Source organism: Mobula birostris, chromosome 12 (genome assembly GCF_030028105.1).
Source record: "Mobula birostris isolate sMobBir1 chromosome 12, sMobBir1.hap1, whole genome shotgun sequence".
NCBI lineage: Eukaryota > Metazoa > Chordata > Chondrichthyes > Myliobatiformes > Myliobatidae > Mobula > Mobula birostris.
In genome coordinates, this window is record NC_092381.1 from 48011168 (window position 1) to 48036601 (window position 25434).

General features: G+C 39.7%; 1 protein-coding gene across 2 annotated transcripts in view; it reads left to right on the forward strand.

Annotated features, from left to right (window-relative positions):
• The window catches only part of faf1 (Fas (TNFRSF6) associated factor 1), a 368750-nt gene that overhangs the window by 245150 nt on the left and 98166 nt on the right, over positions 1 to 25434 (forward strand). For both annotated transcript variants that reach the window (XM_072273767.1, XM_072273768.1), the window contains one exon: positions 11316 to 11470. In XM_072273767.1, coding sequence (XP_072129868.1) covers positions 11316 to 11470 — 155 coding nt within the window. The remainder of the gene's footprint in view (positions 1 to 11315; positions 11471 to 25434) is intronic.

The following is a 25434-nucleotide window of genomic DNA, read 5'->3' on the forward strand; positions in this document are numbered from 1 at the left end:
CCTGATTCAAAAGGGCGACAGCCATACCAGTGCTAAAGAAGAACAGGGGAGCTGCTTCAATGGCTATTGCCCAGTGGCACTCACATCTACTGTGTTGAAGTGCTTTGAGAGGTTGGTCGTGACTAGAATAAACTCCTGCCTAAGGAAGGACCTGGACCACTGCAATTCCCCTAACACCACAATAGGTCTACAGTGAATGCAATCTCACTGGCTCTCCACTCAGCCTTGGATAACCTGTACAACAGTAGTACTTACATCAGGCTGCAGATTATTGACGACAACTCTTTGTTCAACACAATCATACCCTCACTTTTAATCAAAAAGCTCCACACCCTGGCCCAATATATTGACAGCGCATTATTTCATTTAGAGTTTGAGGAGAATTGGTATGTCAGCAAAGATGCTCTCAAGTTTCTAGGTGTACCATGGAGAGCACATTCTAATTGATTGCATTACCATCTTGTGTGGATAGACCACTGCGTAGGATCAAAAGAAGGTGCAGAAACCTGTAATCTCAGTCAGCTTCATCATGGACACTAGCATTCCAACATCCAGGAAACCTTCAAAGGGCGATGCCTCCAAAAGGCAACATTCATCATTAAGGACCCCCAGCACTCAGGACATGCCCTGTTCTCATCGCTACCATTAAGAAGGAAGTACAGGATCCTGGAAACACACATTCAATGTTTCATGTTTCTATGCCATCTGATTTCTGAATGGACAATGAACTCATGAACACTTTATCACTATTTTTTCCTCTCCTTTTGCACTAGTTATTTTTTCATAGATGCTTACTGTAATTTATAGTGTTATGACTATGTATTGCAATGTACTTTTGCTGCAAATCAATAGCTCCTCCTTTCATCTCCCCTCCCGCACACACCCGCCTTCCCCCTCATCTGGTCTCACTTATCACCTGCCAGCTTGTCTTCCTTTCTGTCTTTCCCCCACTATACTTATGGGTTCTTCCCTCTTTCCAGTACTGATGAAGGGTCTCGGCCTGAAGCATCGGCTGTTTGTTCCTGTCCATAGTAGCTGCCTAACCTGCTGGGTTCCTCCAGCATTTTGTGTGTGTTGCTCTGGATTTCCAGCATCTGCAGAATGTCTTGTATTTATTATTTTAAAATGCAAGTTACACAATTTAACAAATACCTTTTGTGGCAAGGGATACAGATTTCCCCAAATTTATGCTGCTTTCATTAATTGGATGTGAACAAAATGTTCTATGGACAAGTTTAATTTGTGTCAGTAATTCGATTTTTATTTAGTGCAGAAAGCAAAGGTTAATATCTCTTGTTTGGTGTGTAAATGCTTCTTGGATAACTGCAGATTGTAGAGCTTCGCAGAATCAGTGGGATAATATTTCTGAGAGGATTATGATTTTTTTTTCCCCCAAGGGAAATGTTGGACTATTCAGATTTATTTATCACATGTACATTAAAACATAGAGTGACGGGATGGAGATACATCTCTACCAAAGGAGATGAAAGGTGCTCCTTCCCTTCACTAGCCTGCAGGTCGCCCTCGGGCAAGGTATCACATCCGCTTAGCACCCCAATCAGGGTCACGTGAAGCCATGGGACCAGGTGGTGGATGGTCTTATAAGCAACTGGTACATATCCCAAGACCTGGTTATGTGACCACTGACACCAGGTAATCTCTGAAGAGTTTTGCTAATGGCTGGGGCCGACCGCCTTGTAAAGACACTGCCCAGAAGGTCAAAACATTTGCCAAGAACAATCATGATCATAGACCATGATTGCCTATGTCTTACAACACAGCACATAACGAACAAACATTGAAATGTAGTGAAGGCAGCAGTGGAGGCCAAGTCATTGGGTGTATTTTAGGCAGAGATTGATAGGTATCTGAGTAGCCAGGGCATCAAAGGTTATAGTGAGAAGGTGAGGGAGTGGGACTATATGGGAGAATGGATCAGCTCATGATAAAATGGCGGAGCAGACTCGATGGGTCGAATGGCCGACTTCTGCTCCTTTGTCTTATGGTCTTATATACCGGTGATATTAAGCCTGATTCTGATTCTGACAAAACTGGAATATAAGGAAGAAGTCCTCAATCCTGAGTGAGGGTCTGGGAAGAGGATCTGGTTACAGTAAAGCATCCCTATATCAGTATTCAAAACTGCTTGCATTAAAAGACGATATTACATTTGCCTTCCTAACTGTGATGCATATTTTCTTTTAGCAATTTATGTAAAAAGACATCCAAGTCCCTTTGGAAAATCTCACTCCATTTTAAATTATTATTGATGTCATTCAGTTTCTTGGGCATACCAAGGTACCACACAATTAGGAATGACTAGTCTCCCAAGTTATACTGTACCCAATGTGCTAAATGGTGTTGAACTTTGGTAAGCAATAAAAATTGAATGGAGAAGGAAAGAGCAGAATAAAATAAAGGTGATGAAGAGATCGATGTTAAACCAATACTGTCAGCCGCAAAAAATTACAATCTCCTATTGATAGTTCTTTCAACTAAATATCACCTTTACTCAATACATCAACAGATCTGCAAGTGTGTGTTTCATCATCATTATGTATTCCCCTGCACCATTTCTCTTGATATGTATCCCGTTACTTCATTGCGATGATTATTTTCACCCTGGCCCCAGAAAAGTATCTGTGCTCACTTAACCTTAAAATACAGAGAATTTTAAAACCCTGTTATTTACATAGTTTCTCTCACAATCATTACAGCACAAAGAGGAGCTTTCAGTCCATTGGGTCCCTGCTGCTTTTATGCTGGCACTTTGCTGTGTGCTCTCTGAAGCCTTTACCATTGCCATTTTATGAGTAAGAGTAACTGGAAGCTCTCTTATATGTTGGAGTTTTGGTATAGAGGTGGCCACCTTACCTCTTTGATATGGCATCGGAAAACCCATACAAACTGGCTGCCACTATCAGCTGCAAAGTGGTTTCTTGGTTGAGAGTTGCTTTTTGAATCCTCTGATGTATTTTTAAAGAAGAAAGTTGACTACTGGATTTAGTTTCTCTGAAACATAGAAATAAAGTCGTCTCCCTTGTATTCCAGCTTCTTGACATTCCAACGTGAGACCAGAATTTGTTGTAGCAATAAATGAAACTATAGTATATACAATCTAACCACCATATCCCCCAAATGTTTAGAAACTCAAGATAATATTCTCTTAAAGAATAAAACCTGAGGCTCCTGACAATAATTGGAATTAATGGAAAATAAAAACTTGTTCTTTGCAAATAATCTAGAATATTGTGTGTTTAGAAAACCAAATTCCAATTTTGTTGAAATACTGTAAATGATTGCGCAAAATGAATGTGCTTGCTGTTTGTAAACCTCCCTGTTTTAATTTAATAAATGAAGCTGTATTTGCCACATTTTGAACGTGGCTGCATCAGTAGTTTTGTAGTGCATGCACTTTACATGGAAGCTGCTTTTTAACTGTAGGATTTCTTTGGAGTAGAAAAGCTTACAATGTGATGGTATCCATTTTGTTTCCACATCACTATATCTTCTGGTGACAATAAATTAAAATGATGACCTGACATTCAGCATTAAACCAGACTTCTCCATTCAAATGAAAAAAGTTCTTGTACCAGATCATTTTTTTCACTACTAGCAGTAAAAATGCATTGGGATCATCCTAAATGCAGCGTAAGTAAGCACTGTTTCTTTTTCTTCTGAAGTATTTGATGGGTGAGAAGCTGAAATGAGAATATATCTAAGTTATGTGACAGTTTCACAAGACCTTTTCTAATAGCTTCTAGAGAAAGGAGAGAAAGAAAACCATCCGCTTGCCACAAAGCAACAGTGCTACAAAGAACAGATTAAAGGTTTAGAAGAGGTCAATGTGGGTTTTTCACTAACTAAACACTGTCTTAAAGTTTCGTATGCAGAAAATAATGAAGTCATCTAAGAGTTTTTAAAGAATTTTATTTCTTTTTCTGTGCCTGTATTTGGTTGCCTGCTCAGCATGGCTGTTTAATCTCTCAAGGCTTTTGAATTGGCCCAATGAATGAGTGGGTAGCTGTCTCTCTAGGAGCTAGAAGCTTATTCTGAAGCCTAATCATTGAGTAAACATAGCCTTGCCCTCCTTCTCTAACAACCTTTATACAATAGCAGGGATTCTAGTGGAGTAACCTGGATATTGCACACTGGGCTTTGAAATGTAGAATGGATGAGCAACAGGACAGGCTGGGGCTGTCTTCTCTCTCTTTTTAATTAAAATGCCACAGAGCTATCAATATGTTGTTTTTGTATCCTAATTAGATATTGTTTCAGCAGGGAAAAAAACTTCATGTTTTTATTTGGGTAGAAGGGTTTTTTGCATTTACACTGAAAACTACTAATAGGTAACGAACCAAATGTTACTTTTGAGTGCCTTTCTTCATACTTATGTAGTCATTTTCATGTGGATATTTGCATCATTGCCAACAAAAAAATCTGTTTTGCAGACTGGTTTTATAAACATCTAATAAAAATTAGCATATTCATTTTACGTCCCATTTTTGTATAAAATATTACTGTGTGGTAAATGGTTAATGGATACTAGTCTTGGCTGTCTGGTTGAACTCCCTGCTCTGGGTCAAAAGGTTGTGGTTTCAAGCCTTGCTTTAAAAGTTGAGCACCTGTCTAGTACTGCATTAGAGCACTGTTGTATTGCTACAGTGATGGGGGGGAGGATTCTTCTGGCCTTGGGAGAATGATAAATGGATAACAGTCAGGAGAGGGAAGGGCAAAAGGCAGATACTAGAGAGTACCCCTGTGGCTGCCCCCCCTTAATAATAAGTACTCCTGTTTGAGTACTGCCTGGGGGGAGATGGCCTACCTGGGGGAAGCAACAGTGGCTGCACCTCTGGCACAGAGTCTGGCCCTGTGTCTCAGCAGGGTAGGGAAAGGAAGAAGGCAGCAATAGTAGGGGAATCTCTAGTTAGGGGGTCAGACAGGTGATTCTGTGGATGCAGGAAAGAAACGCGATGGTAGTTTGCCTCCCAGGTGCCAGGGTCTGGGATGTTTCTGATCGTGTCCACGATATCCTGAAGTGGGAAGGTGAACAGCCAGAGATCGTGATGCATACTGGTCCCAACAACATAGGTAGGAAAAGGGAGGAAGTCCTGAAAACAGACTACAGGGAGTTGGGAAGGAAGTTGACAAGCAGGACCTCAAAGGTGGTAATCTCGGGATGACTACCTGTGCCATGTGACAGTGAGTATAGGAATAAAGTGAAGTGGAGGATAAATGTGTGGCTGAGGTATTGGAGCATGGGGCAGGGATTCAGATTTCTGGATCATTGGACCTCTTTTGGGGCAGGCGTAACCTGTACAAAAAGGAAAAGTTGCACTTGAATCCGAGGGAGACCAATATCCTGGCAGGGAAGTTTGCTAAGGCTATTGGGGAGAGTTTAAATTAGAATTGCTGGGAGGTGGGAACCAAACTGAAGACACGGAGGAAGGGCTGTAGGCTCACAAATAGAGAAAGCTTGGAGACAATGCGAGAGGGAGGACTGGCAGGGAAGGGATAGAGAAGGGATGCACTCAGACCGATGGTTTGAGATGTGTCCATTTTTAATGCAAGATGCATCATGAACAAAGCAGATGAGCTTAGACCATGGATCAGTACTTGGAGCTATGATGTTGAGGCCATTACAGACACTTGGATGGCTCAGGGGCAGGAATGGTTACTTCGAGTGCCAGGCTTTAGATGTTTCAGAAAGTACAGGGAGGGAGGCAAAAGAGGTGGGAGCATGGCACTGCTGATCAGAGATAGTTTCACGGCTGCAGAAAAGGAGGAAGTCATGGAGGGATTGTCTACTGAGTCTCTGTGGGTGGAAGTTAGAAATAAGAAGGAGTCAATAACTCTATTGTGTGTTTTTTTATATACCACCCAATAGTAACAGGGACATCGAGGAGCAGATAGGGAGGCAGATTCTGGAAAGGTGTAATAATAACAGAGTTGTCGTAATGGGAGATTTTAATTTCCCAAATATTGATTGGCATCCCCCTAGAGCAAGGGGTTGAGATGGGGTGGAGTTTGTTAGGTGTGTTCAGGAAGGTTTCCTGACACAATATGTAGATAAGCCTACAAGAAGAGAGGCTGTACTTGATCTGGTATTGGGAAATGAGCCTGGTCAGGTGTCAGCTCTCTCAGTGGGAGAGCATTTTGGAGATAATGATCACAATTCTATCTACTTTACCATAGCATTGGAGAGGGATAGGAACAGACTAGTTAGGAAAGCATTTAATTGGAGTAAGGGCAAGTATCAAGCTATCAGACAGGAACTTGGAAGCATAAATTGAGAACGAGTATTCTCAGGGAAATATACGGCAGAAATATGGCAAATGTTCAGGGGATATTTGTGTGGCGTTCTGCATAGGTACATTACAATGAGACAGGAAAAGGATGGTAGGGTACAGGAACCATGGTGTACAAAGGCTGTTGAAAATTTAGTCAAGAAGTAAAGAAAAGCTTACAAAAGGTTCAAAAAACTAGGTAATGATAGAGATGTAGAAGATTATAAGGCTAGCAGGAAGGAGCTTAAGGAGAGCCAGAAGGGGCCATGAGAAGGCCTTGGTGAGCAGGATTAAGGAACACCCCAAAAGTATGTGAAGAGCAAGAGGATAAGATGTGAGAGAATAGGACCAAACGAGTATGACAATAGAGAAGTGTGTATGGAACCAGAGGAGATAGCAGAGATACATAGTGAATTCTTTGCTTCAGTATTCACTACGGAAAAGGATCTTGGTGATTGTAGGGATGACTTACAGCGGATTGAAAAACTTGAGCATATAGACATTAAGAAAGAGGATGTGCTGGAGCTTTTGGAAAACATCCAGTTGGTTATGTTTCCAGGACTGGATGAGATGTACCCCAAGCTACTGTGGGAGGCGAGGGAGGAGAATGCTGAGCCTCTGGCAATGGTCTTTGCATCATCAGTGGGGATGGGAGAGGTTCCGGGGGATTGGAGGATTGCAGATGTTGTTCTCTTATTCAAGAAAAGCATTAGAGATAACCCAGGAAATTATAGACCAGTGAGTCTTACTTTAGTCATTGGTAAGTTGATGGAGAAGATCCTGAGAGGCAGGATTTATGAACATTTGGAGAGGCATAATATGATTAGGAATAGTCAGCATGGCTTTGTCAAAGGCAGGTCGTGCCTTACGAGCCTGATTGAATTTTTTGAGGATGTGACTAAACACATTGATGAAGGTAGAGCAGTAGATGTAGTGTATATGGATTTCAGCAAGGCATTTGACAAGGTACCCCTGCACGGCTTATTGAGAAAGTAAGGAGGCATGGGATCCAAGGGGATATTGCTTTGTGGATCCAGAACTGGCTTGCCTACAGAAGGCAAAGTGTGATTGTAAACAGGTCATATTCTGCAGGGAAGTCGGTGACCACTGGTGTGCCTCAGGGATCTGTTCTGGGACCCCTTCTCTTCATGATATTTATAAATGACCTGGATGAGAAAGTGGAGGGATGGGTTAGTAAATTTGCTGATGACACAAAGGTTGGGGATGTTGTGGATAGTGTGGAGGGCTGTCAGAGGTTACAGTGGGACATCGATAGGATGCAAAACTGGGCTGAGAAGTGGCAGATGGGGTTCAACCCAGATAAGTGTGAGGTGGTTCATTTTGGTAGGGCAAATATGATGGCAGAATATAGTATTAATGTTAAGATTCTTGGCAGTGTGGAGGATCAGAGGGATCTAGGGGTCTGGGTCCATAGGACACTCAAAGCTGCTGTGCAGGTTGACTCTGTGGTTAAGAAAGCATATGGTGCATTGGCCTTTATCGATCGTAGGATTTAGCTTAAGAGCCAAGAGGTAATGTCACAGCTATATAGGACCTTGGTCAGACCCCACTTGGAGTATTGTGCTCAGTTCTGGTCACCTTACTACAGGAAGGATGTGGAAGCCATAGAAAGGGTGCAGAGGAGATTTACAAGGATGTTACCTGGATTGGGGAGCATGCCTTATGAGAAAAGGTTGAGTGAACTTGGCTTTTTCTCCTTGGAGCTACGAAGGATGAGAGGTGTCCTGACAGAGGTGTATAAGATGATGAGAGGCATTGATCGTGTGGATAGTCAGAGACTTTTTCCCAGGGCTGAAATGGCTAACATGACAGGGCATAATTTTAAAGTGCTTGGAAGTAGGTAAAGAGGAGATGTCATGGGTAAGTTTTTTACGCAGAGAGTGGTGAGTGCATGGAATGGGCTGCCAGCGACGGTGGTGGAGGTGGATACGATAGGGTCTTTCAGGAGACTCCTGGATAGGTACATGGAGCTTAGAAAAATGGAGGGCTATGGGTAACCTTAAGTAATTCCTAAGTGAGGACATGTTCGGTACTGCATTGTGGGCCGAAGGACCTGTACGGTGCTGTAGTTTTTCTGTGTCTCTGTGAAAGATCGATTTCAAGGCCAGTCTACGCAGAAATATGTTTGCCACCATCTGATTAAAAACCAAGGGAGTTCTATTATGCTAGCTAAAACTCATCCCTCAACTAACAGAGTTCATCTGGCTAATCGCTTTTTCAATGGTGTTTATGTCATTTTCCTGTATTAAAATTGACTGCTCTGTGTTTCCCCATATTATGACTACTCTTGATGTTACTTGTGGAAGTCAATTTTATAAGCTGCAGAGCCAAGGCACGGAATCATTTGTATGAGCTGGCAAACCTGATTTGCATTCCTCTGTGCTCTATGATTTTCTGAAATGCAATTCAAGTAGTTCCTTTTCAGGGTATGTTGGCTCTCCTTAAACTCATATAAAATGTTCTTTCATCAAATATTGCCGAAAATAATTAATACAATTGTATTCACCATACGTGTTGTTTATAATTACTATTACGTAACCATATTCAGTAAATTTTTTTGATATAATTTCATGCATCAGGGGCCCTTATTTTGAAATTGAATTGCTATTTTTGCTGACATTAAATTGATCAATGATTGATTTAAACAGGTTATGGTATAACAATTTGCTAATTAGCAGAATTAGTCTGCATTTTTTAAAAAGGCTTGATCCAAGTATAATCTAGGTTCAAGTATAATATTTCTCAGCAAACTAATTACAATTTTTCAATATTCCATCATAAAATTAAATATTAATATCCCATTTTCAAGAGGAACTGAACAAATCACTGCATAAAGTAAGACAAATATCTATTTCCTATATCTCAGTTTGGGGAGGAACATTACCTTTTGAAACCAAGGAAGCAAAGATCTGTGATGTTGCCAGCCATGTGGGGATTTTCTGCAGAATATGTGAAATAATATGCAGAATTTTTGAACCATTTAAAGTCTCAAAATTAATAGGACAGACTTTAATTTTGAATGAAATTGTGCTGGGATTGGTATTGCTCAAAGGTTGTGTTTTGTCTGTGTTCCATTACTCCCAAGAATTTTGTGAACTTCATCTATTTAATAATTTGAAATGTGACTGATGTGCACAAACTTGCTCTGTGTAATATGGTATTTGGAAGCTTTATAACAGTATCTGTTACAGTTAATGTATTCTGTAAAACACCTATTAATGCAAGAACTACAGACTGTTGTTTGATGCTACACAGGCTATCACAACACAAATTAATACAATCACAAATTACTGTGGATGCTGGAAATATGAAATAAAAGCAAAATACTGGAAAATTTTGTTACGTCAGGCAGCATTTATGGAGAGAAAATTAGAAGATGATGTGTCATATTGATAATTCTTCCTAAAGCTGGTTGAAAAATTCAAAGGTGGTGGGCAAGGATAGAAGGAACAAAGGGCCAGGTTTGTGATGGAAGGCAGGAAGATTAAATGTTGCAAGGTGAAACAAAATAGGAATAGGACACAGGTACATAAAGGCAGTGTGGGGGAGGTGTAAATGCAGATTAGGGGTCTGAAATTATGGGAGGAATGTGGAATGAATGCTAGAGTTGGGAATGGAAATGCTAAATTTCTAAAGTTATTGAAATCCCTCTTGAATATGGGAGGTAGTAATCAACCTTGTCAGAAACTGGGATACTGTTTCCTCAGTTTTGTGTTTTTTTTAATTGGAACAAAGTTGGGGGTTAGAGGACAGTGGTGACAGAACAAGAACGCTACAGAGGATTAAAGTCAGTAACTGGAAGTTTGTGGTCATACCTAATCAAAAATGTGTTCCACAAAGCAGTCACACATTCTGTGTTTGGAGATCACAGTATAATAGATAGATAGATACACTAAAGGTATACGTCAGTCTCTGCTTGTGGAAAAAGAAAGCACATATTGCATTTTCTTAGAAAGAAATATTAGATGGACTATTCGTTTTTAATGCTACAAGGGGCATATCAGGGTGCTTTTGGTAATGGTATCATGTGGAAGGTGTCTGAAATTGTGAAGGATGATCTGTTCAATGTAGCTGGTACTGTGGAAAGTTACTGCCATTTTCTACCTCCTATTTCTTCCTTCTCATTTTTGAGCTCTAGTTTCAACTGAAACTCCAATGATCAGCATCAACAGAGAACAAACTGAATCCCACAAACTGCTTCCCTAACTACTCCCATTTCTCAGTAATATTTTTGTTAGAATACCAGTCAGTTACTCAAGAACAGATAAGAGCAGAATTGGTCTGTTGGGAATGGAAATGCTAAATTTCTAAAGTTATTGAAATCCCTCTTGAATATAGGAGGTAGGAATTGCTCTTGAGCCTATTCTGCCATTCATCAGGATCATAGCTAATCTTTTACAATGGCATTTTTGTATTATTCCAAAATCCCTTAATAGCCAGAAATCTGTCATTATCTATATTGAACAAACTCAATGACTTGGCTTACACAACCCTTCAAGCTGGAGAATTTAAAAGATTTACTGTGAATGGGGGGAAAAGAAATGTTTCCTTACTTCAACCCCAAACAGCATAATCTTTGTTCTAAAATTATGGTGCTGAGATCTAAATTGCTTAGTCAGGGTAAGCATCCACATGTCAGTTTTAATGAGATTTCTAGAAAATATTGGCCTCATCTACCTAACTTTCCTCAAGAATCAAACTTTATATTCCTCAAAGCAGTTTAATGAATCTTTACTCCACTACATTTCAGTAGACCAAAAGACAACATTGCAGCTGTGGTATTTCCAGTATCCTTTATAATTAGCTTTTGTGTACAAGCAAGTCTTGAAACTTTGAGCATCAACACTGCCCAATTTCTCTCATTTTTTAAAAAAAATTATTGCTCTTCTGTTTTGTGTACGTAAGTGAATTAACTCACATCTTCCGCTGCATATATCTGCAATTTGCAATGCAGAGTAACTCATATTTGCAGTTTTAAGGTTAATAATTTGTACTTTTTTTTATCAGAGAAAGCTACTCGCCATCTACCTCCATCATGATGACAGTGTTCTTACAAACGTATTCTGTTCCCAACTACTGTGTGCTGAATCTATTGTCTCCTACCTCAGTCAAAATTTTATCACTTGGGCATGGGACGTGACACGAGAAGCGAACAGAGCAAGGTACTGAATTTTAGTTCATAAATTGAATTGTTTTTTTTCTGGAGAACTTAATGATCTTGAATAAGGAATTAGCAAAGTGGCAAAAATGTTCACTATTTCAAAAAAAAGAGCTCCTCACAAAGATCTGGTGATTTCAATAGCAAGAAAATGCCTCTTTTCTGGAAAACTTGCAGTCACCTAACCATTTTCAGGAAGTCTCCAGCATCTAATAACTACAGTGCCATTAATGTGGCGGAGAAGTGAATTGTATTAAAGTATATACAACGGCTGTAAGCCAAACATGAGAAGATATCATTTTTGAGGTATCTTTTTAAACAATCTACGATGTGAATAAAAATTGGACATTCACCTGAGTTTAATGTAGAGGATGAAACCAAGCATTTGAATGAATAAATAATTAAAATCCATATTTTCTTCGGAATATTCTTGAAGGAATTATAGTACACATATATAACAATATATTTATGTAATTTATTGCATGATTTTCTAATTTAAATATAGCCAGTAAATTAATTTCCCTAAAAAATTACTGAAACTCTTAAAAATTAAGTAAAAAAGCTTCCTCTCTCAAAGAAATGGGGGTTCCTTTGAACAGAATATTTTGTCCATATTTGACCGCATTTTGTGTACTTCAATAATAGTTATTTGTTATGGCACATGGCGCTAGGATGAGCTTAAAAACAGCAAGAGCCTGGGAAACAAAGCACTGTTGTCTTAACACGCACATTTTCAAGTTAGTTGAATAATCTCACACCTTTGCTATTCCAACTTTAAAAATGACCTGATTGACAGAACCCCCAATAGCAGTAACAAACTTGGAAATGAAGAATAACTTCCTGAAACATGTTCACAACTTGCCAAATTTCCCATCAGTTCTGCTGCAGGATCTGCCTTGAAACAATATATAGATTGAATAGTAATTGCATGTCAGATGTCTAAGATTTATCAAGTGTGAATTGATTGCATTTTCACCAGAGAATTCTAACTTATCCCTGCCTACAGCTTAGTATACAGAATGACTAAGTTCTAAACATGTTCCAACTCCAGATCTTTGTCTTTAATTTGTTACATATTTTTACATTTCCTGATTACATTGCATGTTAATATTTAACATATTACAGTAGATCTATGGTATGATGAACAATGTAGGTGCAAGAAATAGTTTTCCTAACTCCCCCTTCCTTGCTTCACAATTCAAAATCTTACAAGCTACATGTTATAACTTTACTCAGGCAGCCACTTACCTAAATTAGGCCTCCTTCTTATGAATGAACAAAAGGAGCTGTGAAGTCTTTTTTACCCATGTCGACTGTTAACTTCAATCATTAAGCAAGAGATTGCAACCTTAGAATCGCTCTGAACATCTCCCTTTCTTAAAAATATTGCTGTTTAAGAATTACATTTCAGTATCTAACAGATTAAATGCTAATCATTATTATCTGGCCACATTAACATTAATCAAGGCAATCTAATTAAATTTGTGCTAACACCAGAACAGATAGAATGAGGCACAAAACAAGAATTGGTTTGGTGCATTGCCTAATTATATTGGCTGAGCTTTACAAGTCTGACCATGCTAATTTCTTGAACCAGCCAGCATAATTGATAGTGCATGATTTTTTAAAAATAGTTACACTTTTTCTAGCAAAATATTCTGAAATACTCCATTACTATGAAAATTAATTTAGTGTGAAGAAGTTATAAGTGAGATATTATGCATGAAAACAGCAGTTACTTCTATATAGTAATTAATCTGTTCTGGTGGATATCATTAAATTCTGTTATGTACAAATGTTTCAGTCAGAATGTTGTTATTTTGTGGCAGCAGCATATTACAATACATAATTAAAATACTAAAAATTACAAAATGAAATATGTATTAAAACATTACATTAAATAAGTAGTGCAGATGGGTTCATGGTCCATTCAGAAATCTAATAGCAGAGGGGAAGAAGCTGTTCCTAAAATGTTGAGTGTGTCTTCAGGTTCCTGTACCACCTCCTTGATGGTGATAATGAGAAGAGGGCACGTCATTGGTGATAGGGGTCCTTACTGATGGATGCCTCATTTTTGAGTCACATTGCCTTTTGAAGATGTCTTCTTTGCTGGCTAGCCTAGTGCCCATGAGGGAACTGACTGTGCTTTCAACTTTCTGCAGCTTTTTCCTATCCTGTGCAGTTGCCCCTCCATATCAGATGGTGATGCAACCATTTAGAAAGCTCCCCATGATATATCTAGAATTATGCCAGTGTCTTTGACATACGAAATCTCCTCAAACTTGTAATGAAATATAGCCACTGTTGTGCTTCTTTGTAATTGCACCAATATCTTGGGCTCAGGATAGATCCTCAAATATATTGACACCCAGGAAGTTGGAGCTGCTCACCCTTTCCACTGCTGATCTCTTGATGAGGACTGGTGTGTGTTCCTTTGACTTCCCCTTCCTGAGTTCTATAATCAATCCCATGGTCTTACTGATGTTGAATGCAAGGTTGTTGTTGTGGCACCACTCAATCAAGCTGATCTTTCTCACTTCTGCATGCTTCCTCATCACCACCTGAAATTCTGTCAACAATAGTTTTGTCATCGGCAAATTTGTAGATGGTGTTTGAGTTGTGCCTAGCTGCACAGCAAACAGAGTAGAGCAGTGGGCTAATTACACATCCCTGAGATGCGCCAGTGTTGATTGTTATTTCCGGTCTGCATTGACTGTGGTCTGCCGGTGAGGAAGTCAATGATCCAGTTGCAAAGGGAGGTACAGAGTCCCTGGTTTTGGAGTTTTTTGATTGGTACTGTTGAACTCTGAGCTGTAATCAATCAACAGCAGCCCGATGTACAGAAGTTACTGCTATTTTCCAGGTGATCCAAGGCTGAGCAAAAATGCAGTGAAATCGCTGTAGACCTTTTGTAGTGATAGTCAAATTGCAGCGGGTTTAAGTTCTTGCTTAAGCAGGAGTTGATTCTGGCCGTGGCTAACCTCTCAAAGCACTTCATCACAATAGATGTGAGTGCAACTGGGTGATCGTCATTGAGGTAGCTCAGTCTGCTCTCCTTTGACAATGGTATGATTGCCCTTTTGAAGCAGGTGGAATCTCCAACTGCAGCAGTGAGAGATTGAAGATGTCCTTGAACACTCCAGTAGTTGGTGGGCACAGGTTTTCAGTGAGTGTATGTTCCAACTGGTATAGTACTTTAAAATTGGATTAATTAACAAATACTGATTTTTTTTAAAATCCACTTCATTTGCTAGTTGACATTGGAAAGTATTGAAAAATATTATTTGGAATACTTTTACTATTGTAAATGGAAGTGTAGATTTGTTCAGTAAAATAACAGTTGCATTCTTTATTTTTCTGTTTTGCAGCTTTTAAATATGATTTACTTTTCTATATTTTTCATGGGAGTTTGGTGACATTTAATTATTCCTTAAAGTGTCATTAACACACATTTAATGAAGAAAGAACTAATGTTATTTGTGAGCAATTTTTGTTTACTGTTACTAATTTGGTGTTTTGATCATTGGATATTTATTGCTATAGGACAATAATAAGTGTATTTTGAGATTTGTACCCCTCCATCTCCAGAGCCTGCCATGCAAACCAGAGTGTTAAGTTGCCTGAGCATTTGCAGCAGCAGGTTTTCCTCACCTGTCATTCCTAATCATCAAGTAATTAACCATATTCACAGCTGCTGACCCTTGACACAAACAAGGCTTTGAATGATCCACGCCTGGTTGGAGAGCAGTTGACCGTGCTGGTCCTGTTTGACCCACTTGCAAATCCACTACAGGTGTGGGCTTCTGTGTGGGACGCAGCTTCCAGAGTTGTATGTTGTTCCACTGCTTAGTATACTGAATAGGGATTTTGCTGTAGGTAGTTAAGAAACAGATGGAGTTTAATTGTTGTTCTCTGAGAGAGGTAGAGGGGCACATGATCTGAACTGTTTTCCAGTAGAGTAGTCATCTAAACGTTCCGTCTGTGCATGTTGTGTTTAGAAAGAGGTAGTTAAAGTATCAGCTTTATTTAAGGCTCCCCCAGTAGAGTCCTTTACAAACTATTTTTCAAAAGATTAAGATTCCAAAACATCTGGAGCCATTGTCAGTTCCCACTGTTTCTTCCTGGTTTTCTGGGGCTCCTATTACTGTCGAATTACGTTGGACACTCTCATTTTCTCCTTTTCTCCACTGCTTTTGATATCAGCTCAGCTTTAACAGAATGTCTGGATCAATTTGCAGCATGGTTTAACATCAGATTTACATGCTGCCAACAGCATTTATTCTTTAGCAGTATCCTACAAGCAAGCTAGTGTATTCCTGTAACTTCAGAAGGTCTAAAGAACCATCAACAGGGAAGCATCTAATGACTTTATTAGTATAAGGTTTCAGATGGACTTGTTTATTGTTCACTGCTCCCAGACAGCTACTCATAATTTCTGCACTGTTTTTTTGGTGGGGTGAGAATAATATTTCCACCATTTTTCACACTTCATGTGTTTGTTGATTTTAAATACTGAACATAATAGTGTTTTCTAAGTATTAATAGATCATTATTTTTATTAGCTAGGTAATCAAGGATTCATATAACACAAAGTATACTGTGATCCCACAATACAAAATTATATGATGTTGGGTAAAATAGTTTTAGTAGTTGCTTGCTACCATTCTTGATCGTATTGTGGATTGTAAATCAAGATGTAACTCAATCAGTACTAGGGAAAACAAATGTCTCAAACTACAGGTAGGTAGCGTGTTACACTTTCCATTTTAAAAAAAAATGTATACTTTTCTGTTTTCATGTCATGGAAATGCATACTCATGTTTCATCTAAACTGCAGAAACCATTCAGTGTTTCTTTAGTTACTTACATGATTATTATGACTTAAATTGTTTGGGTTTTATTTTTAGTAAAGTTTTTATTTTTTTTTACATATCAGGTACAGTGGCATGCAAAAATTTGGGCACCCCGGTCAAAATTTCTGTTACTGTGAACAGCTAAGCGAGTAAAAAATGACCTGATTTCCAAAAGGCATAAGGTTAAAGATGACACATTTCTTTAATATTTTAAGCAAGATTACTTTTTTATTTCCATCTTTTACAGTTTCAAAATAACAAAGAAGGAAAAGGGCCCGAAGCAAACGTTTGGGCACCCTGCATGGTCAGTACTTAGTAACACCCCCTTTGGCAAGTATCACAGCTTGCAAATGCTTTCTGTAGCTAGCTAAGAGTCTTTCAATTCTTGTTTGGGGGATTTTCACCCATTCTTCCTTGCAAAAGGCTTCTAGTTCTGTGGGATTCTTGGGCCATCTTGCATGCACTGCTCATTTCTCTTTTGAGGTCTATCCACAGATCTTCAATGACGTTTAGGTTGGGGGACTGTGAGGGCCATGGCAAAACCTTCAGCTTGCACCTCTTGAGGTAGTCCATTGTGGATTTCGAGGTGTGCTTAGGATCATTATCCTGTTGTAGAAGCCATCCTCTTTTCATCTTCAGCTTTTTTACAGATGGTGTGCTGTTTGCTTCCAAAATTTGCTGGTATTTAATTGAATTCATTCTTCCCTCTACCAGTGAAATGTTCCCCATGCCACTGGCTGCAACACAAGCCCAAAGCATGATCAATCTACCTAGGTGCTTACCAGTTGGAGAGGTGTTCTTTTCATAAAATTCTGCACCCTTTTTTCTCCAAACATAGCTTTGCTCATTGCGGCCAAAAAGTTCTATTTTAACTTCATCAGTCCACAGGACTTGTTTCCAAAATGCATCAGGCTTGTTTAGATATTCCTTTGCAAACTTCTGACACTGAATTTTGTGTTGAGGATGCAGGAAATGTTTTCTTCTGATGACTCTTCCATGAAGGTCATATTTGTGCAGGTGTCGCTGCACAACAGAACAGTGCACCACCCCTCCAGAGTCTGCTAAATCTTCCTGAAGGTCTTTTGCAGTCAAACAGGGGTTTTGATTTGCCTTTCTGGCAATCCTACGGGCTGTTCTCTCAGAAAGTTTTCTTGGTCTTCCAGACCTCAACTTGACCTCCACCATTCCTGTTAACTGCCATTTCTTAATTACATTACAAACTGAGGAAACGGCTATCTTCTTATAGCCTTCTCCTGCTTTGTGAGCATCATTTATTTTAATTTTCAGAGTGCTAGGCAGCTGCTTGGAGGAGCCCCACAGCTGCTGATTGTTGGGACAAGGTTTGAACAGTCAAGGTATTTATAAAGCTTTGAAATTTGCATCACCTGGCCTTTCCTAACGATAACTGTGAACAAGCCGTAGTCCTAACAAGCTAATTAAGATCTGAGACCTTGGTAAAAGTTATCCAAGAGCTCAAATCTCTTGGGCTGCCCAAACCTTTGCATGGTGCTCCTTTCCTTTTTTTCACTGTACAATTGTATAAAACAAAAATAATACACTAATCTTGCTTAAAAAAATTGAAAAGAATATTTCAACTTTAACTTTGTGCCTTTTGGAAATCAGGTCATCTTTTACTCGCTTAACTATTCACAGTAACAGAAATTTTGACTGGGGTGCCCAAATTTTTGCATACTACTGTATATTTTGTGATTAAAAATAAGTGCACTTGAAATTAACATCAACTTTCATTCTACATAAAATACATTTAAGCTGTAATCAGAAGCTATAGGCTGAATCATGTTGGTTGTGGCTGGTGTTCCTGAAGGAAACAGCAAATATTTAGTTGCTCCCAAATAAGTACACTCTGGGCCTGCATGGACCCACTGTAGATCCATGTCGAGCTATGTGACCATGTATGCTGGCCATACTGTTGCTTGAATGACACAAATTGATAACGTCCATCATTCCAGTCTACCTGGATTTGCTGCAGATCAATTAGTAAATGTATTTGTTTGGAAGCAAATCAGCATTGTCAGTTCTCTCCAAGAAGGCTAGCATAATTCGATTCATTATGACCAATTTTGATTTAGTTGCATTTTATGGAGACCTAGAGTTGATGGAATTCTTAAGTAAAATTGTTTTAAAATAACAAAAATGCTACTTTACCAAATGCCAGTAAAAACTGAAAAAACAATCCAAGCAATTCCACATTGAGTGGAGTAGAATGGGAATTTCTAACCTGAATTGAGTTACTTTATCTTTATTTTAATGTTTTGAATTATTTTGTATGTTTAAATAACTTTTAACTTAAGATTATTTAAAGGAATTTTAATAGTTTTTAGCATCACTTCTTATCAGAAACATTGGAAAAACTGTAATAAATCCTTAACAATTGTAATAGTAGGTGAGGCTACACCTCCACCCTTGTCTTCTGTCAAAGGTTGGCAGAATGTCCTGAGGCAGGGGCCCCATAGAATTTCCCTGTCTCAGGCAGTTCGTCCAGCCTAGATTAATAAAGATGCGCAAGGATGGCAAAACTGAATTGAGCTTGATTAATGTGGATAAAAGAAATCAGTATACGTGACAACGCTATCTTGAAATAGTTACTGTTATATTTGGCTGCAGTTTGATTCTGGCTTCTGGTTCTGTCTGTGTGGTGTTTTCTGTGACCACATGGATTTCCCCTAGTGCTCTGGTTTCCCGCAACCTAATAAAACTAGTTAAGTTAATTAATCGCTGTAAAAGATCCTTTATGTTAATGGGTGGTATTAGAATCAGAGGTTTTGGAATTTTTCTTATGAGCATGTGTGTGAGTATGGGGTTGTTCTGAGGGCCAGCATAAACTTGATGGTCTACATAACCTCCTGCTACATCAGAATGAATTATAAACAAAATATAAAATTGGGCCGGCCAGTGGTGTAGTGGCATTAGCACTGTACTTTGAGGCAGATGGCCCTGAGTTTGAATCCGGCCGTATCCCAACCTGGGTAGCAGCAGTACCTGTGTTGGTAGAAAGGCCTGGCATCTACTTCCATATCTTGTCACGAAAACCCTATGGACAACTACACTATCCATCGGGTCTCCATGAGCTGATGATGACTCGACAGCACTCAACAACAGAGTAGATGAGTAGTGAGTAGTGATACCATAGAAAGTGAATCTTGAGGGTTAATAATAGAAAGTAGGATGGTGGCAGATGAATCAAATGGGTCTTAGATTGGCCTCTTTTGTAGCAGTTACTACTAACAGTCCAGGAAAAGCTGGCAATCAGGAATTGGAGAAGAGAGAGGAACTTGGGGAAATTATAATCATCAGAAAAATGGTTCTGAACAGTGAGCTGATAAGTCTCAAGGTCCTGATGGACTTTCTCCTGAGGTTTTAAAGGATATAGCTTGTAAGAAAGTTGATGCATTGGTTTTAATTTTCTAAATTTCCTGAGATTTAGGGAAATAATGTTTTTCAAATATTATTTGAAATAGACCATTCACATAAACCTATAGGCTAGTTAGCTTAATATTTGTCATAGGGAAAGTTTGGATGCAAGTACTAAAATCTTTGTATCAGAGCTCAAATTCAACTTGGTTTTTTGAATGGAAAATCTTGTTTGACCTGATTATATGAATTCTTTGAAGTATCGTGTGCTGTTGAACCAGTAAGCATACTATGATTTTTGTAAGACATTTCTTAATATGTAAAACTACGTAGTTTTTGATGTAACATTGGCTTGATAAGAGTTTGACTAGTTACATGGAAACAATTGTTTCTTTTCTGATTGAAAATCAAGAAGGAGCAGTGTGCCCCAGGGACTGGTACCCTTTTACAACTTTTGTAAATGGCCTGGAGGGAGGCATCAATGGTAAAATTCCTAAATTTGCTGAAGACATGACAATTAATAGAAAAGTTTATTACGAAGAGTAAGTGAGGAGTCTAGTCATGAACAACCTCTCAAAGCATTTCATCACTGTAGATGTGAGTGCTACTGGGTGATAGTCATTAAGGCAGCTCACATTATTCTTCTTAGGCACTGATATAATTGTTGCCTTTTTGAAGCAGGTGGGAACTTGGCGCCCATTGCAGTGAGAGGTTGAAAATGTCCTTGAATACTCCCGCCAGTTGGTTGGCACAAGTTTTCAGAGCCTTACCAAGTACTCCGTCAGGGCCTTCCGCCTTGCGAGGGTTCACCCTCATTAAAGACAGCATAACATTGGCCTCTGAAACAGAGATCACAGGGTCACTGGGCGCAGCAGGGATCTTCACAGCTAAACTTATATTCTCCCTTTCATAGCAGGCATAGAAGGTATTGAGTTCATCTGGTAGTGAAGCATTGCTGCCATCCATGTTATTGGTTTTGCTTTGTAGGAAGTGACGTCTTGCAAACCCTGTCAGAGTTGTCGTACATCCGATGTCGTCTCCAACCTCATTCGAAATTGTCTCTTCACCCTTGAAATAGCCCTCTTCAAGTCATACTAGGTTTTCCGGTACAGACCTGGATTATCAGCCCTGAATGCCACAGATCTAGCCTTCAGCAGACAACGTACCTCTTGGTTCATCCGTGGCTTTTGGTTTGGGAATATACAGCAGGTCTTTGTAGGCACACATTTAGGCAGTCACAGTCTGGGTTCAAAAAGTACGTAAACCTCTAGGGTAATGCCTTATACAAAAGCTATTTGGAGTCAGGTATTCCAGTCAATGAGATGAGAATGGAGGTGTGGATTGTAGAGGTGTCCTGGCCCATAAAAAATGACGCAGAAACTCAGGTTACTGACGGAGCCTACTCTTTTCAAGAAAGATCTGTTTATGTGCACCATGCCTCAATCAAAACATTTTTCAAGGGACCTTAGAAGAATTACAGAGATGGGTGAAGCTGGAAAAGGCTACAAAAGCATTTCTAAACACCTGAGTGTTCATCAGTCCACAATAAGAGAAGTTGTCTACAAATGGAAAAAAACTTACTACTGTTGCTACTCTCTCTAGGATTTGGCATCCTGCAAAGATCAAATCAGGAGCACAATGTGTGAAACACTCCGGTTTCCTTGGCTGCATAAGTCTCAGGAAGACTACCTCCGGCCCCACCAAACTAGGGCGGACTGGATTCCACCCCAAACCTCGGTTTGTGCAGATGCTTTGTCATTTGCTACCCTGTTACAAATTGATGTCACGAAATAACAGACAGTGCATTGTATACAATTAAAGGAATTATATTTATGAATCGTAACTGAAGGGTTTGTAATGAATAACAAAAGGAAAAGGGCCCATTCTAACCAGACAGTCAAATGCACAAGTTGGAACCCATCTTGAACTTCTCTGTCACTCGCTGGGTCCTTGGTCAACGTGAAAGCATGCACTACCTTCTGACCGTCACTCACAATCCATCTCAAACAAATAGGCCTCCCACCGGATCGTACGCTACAACTGGTTCTCCCCAGTGTCTTCTCTCTTCATCTCCTCGCGAACAAAAGCCCAAGACCAACCTTATTGTCCTCACTGAGAAAAGTGTCCAGCTAATTGGATGGCACACATTCCACATCATCCCTTATCTTCAACAATAACCCAAACAGGTTGAAAACAGAACAAACAGCTCTTACAGAGCTGCTACATGAAATACCTACAGCATAATAGTAAAGATGTGAACCAGGGCATTACACGTGCAATATTGAAGGAGGTGTAAAGGAACCCAAGAGTAACAGCAAAAGACCTGCACAAGTCTCTAGAACTTTGCTAAAGTCTCTGTTCATTTGTCTGTTATAAGAAAACCATTGAACAACAATGGTGTTCATGGAAGGATGCCACTGAAGAAACTACTGCTCTCCAAAAAAAATTGCTGCACCTCTCCACTTTGCAAAATATCACCTGAATGTTCCACAATGCTTCTGGAACAGCGTTCTATGGACAGGTGAGGCAAAAGTTGAATTATTTGGCAGAAATACATAGCGCTCTAATTGGAGGGAAAAGGGCACTGCACACCAACACCAAAACCTCATCCCAACTGAAGCATGGTGGAAGGAGCATTATGGTTTGGTGCTGCTTTGCTGCCTCTGGGCCTAAACAGCTTGTAAGCATTGAGGGAACAATTAATTCAAAATTGTATCAAGACATTTTACAGGAGAATGTCATGGTAGCAGAACATCACTTGAAGCTTAATAGAAGTTGGTTGATGCAACAAGACAATGATCTGAAACATAACAGTAAATCAACAAGAAAATGCTTTAAAAAAAAGGAAAATTATGTTTTGGAATGGCCAAGTCAGAGTCCAGGCGTTAACCAAGTTGTGATGCTGTGGCATGACCTGAAGAGGGCTGTTGTTGCAAGGTATCCTAGAAATATTGATGAACTGAAACTTCCGTATGGAGGAATGGTGTAAAATTCCTCCTTGCCATTGTGCAAGTTTGATCAGCAGCTACAGGAAACATTCAGTGGCGACTTTTGCTGATAAAGGAGGTTCTACCAGTTATTAAGTACAAGGGTTCACATACTTTTTCCAGCCTGTACTGTGAATGATTAAACAATGTGTTCAGTAAAGACATGAAAAGTACAAATGTTTTGTGTTATTAGTGTAGGCAGATTGCGTATGTCTATTATTGTGACTTAGGTGAAGATGAGACCACATTTTATGAGTAATTAATGCAAAGGAAACAGGTATTTGCAAAAGGTTCACAAACTTTTACTTGCAACTGTATTAGGCAAGAAATGGGGAGCATAATTTGGGAACAAGTATACTCAGCGAAATGCGTAATGGCAATGTGGAAGTTGTTCACGGAGAACTTGTATGGCATTCAGGATAGGGTTGTCCCTTTGAGGCAGGGAAAGGATGGAAGGGCGAAAGAACCATGGTTGACAAAAGATGTAGAACATCTTGTTAAAAGGAAGAAGGAGAGTACTTAAGGTTGAGGAGGCAAGGATAACACAGCGCTCTTGAGAGTTATAAGACAGTCTGGAAGGAATAGAAGAATAGAATTATGAGAGCTAGAAGGAGGCATAAGAGGCCTTGGTGAGTAGGATTAAGGAAAACCCAAGGGATTTTACACAAGCGAAGAATAGGAAGATAACTAAAGTGGGGGTAGGACTGATCAGGGATAGAAGAGGAAACATGGGCCTGGAGTTGGAAGAGGTAGGGTAGGTCCTTAATGAATATTTTGCTTCAGTGTTCACCAGTGAGAAAGACCTTGACATTTGTGAGGACAGCGTAAAATAGGCTGATATGCTAAAACGTGTCAAGTGCTGGAACTTTTGAAACACAGAAGGATGGACGTCTCCTTGGCAGAATGGAATATAGCTTAGGTTACTCAGGGAAGTGAATGAAGAGATAGCAACATCATTGTTGATGATCTTTGCATCCTCATCAGCCACAGAAATAGTACTAGATGATTAGGGTTGCAAAGTTTATTCCGTTGTTCAAGAAAAGGACGAGGAATACCCTAGGAATTATAGGCTGGTGAGTCTTACTTCAGTATTGGGCAAATTATTGGAGAAGATTCTTAAAGACAAGATTTATTACCATTTGGAGAAGCATAGTCTGATTAGGAGTAGTCAGCATAGCCTTATGAGGGACATGTCATGCCTTATGAGGCTGATTGAATTCTTTGTGGATGTTACAAAGCACAATGATGAAGGTAGAGCTGTAGATGGATTTTAGTCAGGCATTTGACAAGATTCTCCATGGTGGACTCATTCAGAAATTCAGGAGGCATGGGATCCAGAGAAACTTGTGAATCCAAAATTGGCTTACCAGTGGAAGGCTGTTGTGGATGGAGCATATTCTGCCTGGAGGTCGGTGACCAGGGATCTGTATAGCAGGTTGTCATGGGTTACAACAGGATATTGACAGGATGCAGAGCTGGGCTGAGAAGTGGCAGATGAAGTTTGAAATGATTCACTTTGGAAGGTCAAATTTGAAGGCAGAGTACAAGGATATAGCAAGATTCTTAGTGTGGAGAAGCGGCAGGATCTTGGTGTCTCGAAGCTGTCATGCAAGTTGATATGATGTTTTGGACAGCCTATGGTGTGTTGGCTTTCAGTAAGCAGGAGATTGAGTTCAGAATCCATGAGCTTTTGTTGCAGCTCTGTAAGATTCTATTGAGACTACACTTGGAGTACAAGGGTTGATTGATAAGTTTGTGGCCTAAGGTAGAAGGAGTCAATTTTAGAAAACTTAGCACATTGATTTTTGAATATGGTCCCCTCCTACACGCTTAGTCCAGCAGTCGTGGAGCATACGGATTCCTTCTTTGTAGAAGTGGTCCACAGTAGGGGTGATTGATAAGTTTGTGGCCTACCGTAGAAGGAGATGAGTTATTAACTTCAAACTTTCTGCATTATCACTTAAAGAGTTGAACTGCACGTGCATGTAACGAGAGCGTCTTGGACCTCCAGGTGATCCACAGCGGGGGTGATTGATAAGTTCATGGCCTATGGTAGCCGGAGATGAGTTGTGCGGCTCTCATTACATGCACGTGCAGCTCAACTTTTTGAGTGAAAATGCAGAAAGTTTGAAGTTAATAACTCATCTCCTTCTACCTTAGGCCATGAACTTATCAATCACCCCTGCTGTGGACCACTCCTGGAGGTCCAAGACACCAACTTCTACAAAGGAGGGATCCGTATGCTCTATGACCGCTGGACTAAGTGTGTAACTGTAGGAAAAATAAATGTGCTAGGTTTTCTAAAATTGGCTCCTTTTACCTTAGGCCACGATCTTATCAATCACCCCTTGTATTCGGTTCTGGTTGCTGCATAGGAAGGCTGTGAAAGCTTTAGAGAGGATGCAGAGTAGTTTAACCAGGATGCTGCCTGGAGTAGAGAGCATGTCTTATGAGGGTATATTGAGTGGACTAGAGCTTTTCTCTTTGGAGTGAAGGAGGATGAGAAGTGTACAAAATAAGATGCATACATTGAGTGGATAGCCAGAGACTTTTCTCCGGAGTGGAAATAGCTAATAATAGAGGGTCGGAGATAATATCTTTGCACAGAGAGTGCTTTGTGCATGGATTGCCCTGCCAGGGATGGTGGTATGAGCAAATGCACTATAGGCATATGGGGGTTATGTAGGAGGAAAGAGCTAGATCGATCTTCTCAAAAGGTTCTGCCAACCTTTTAACCTCTTCTCAGGTTAAAAGGT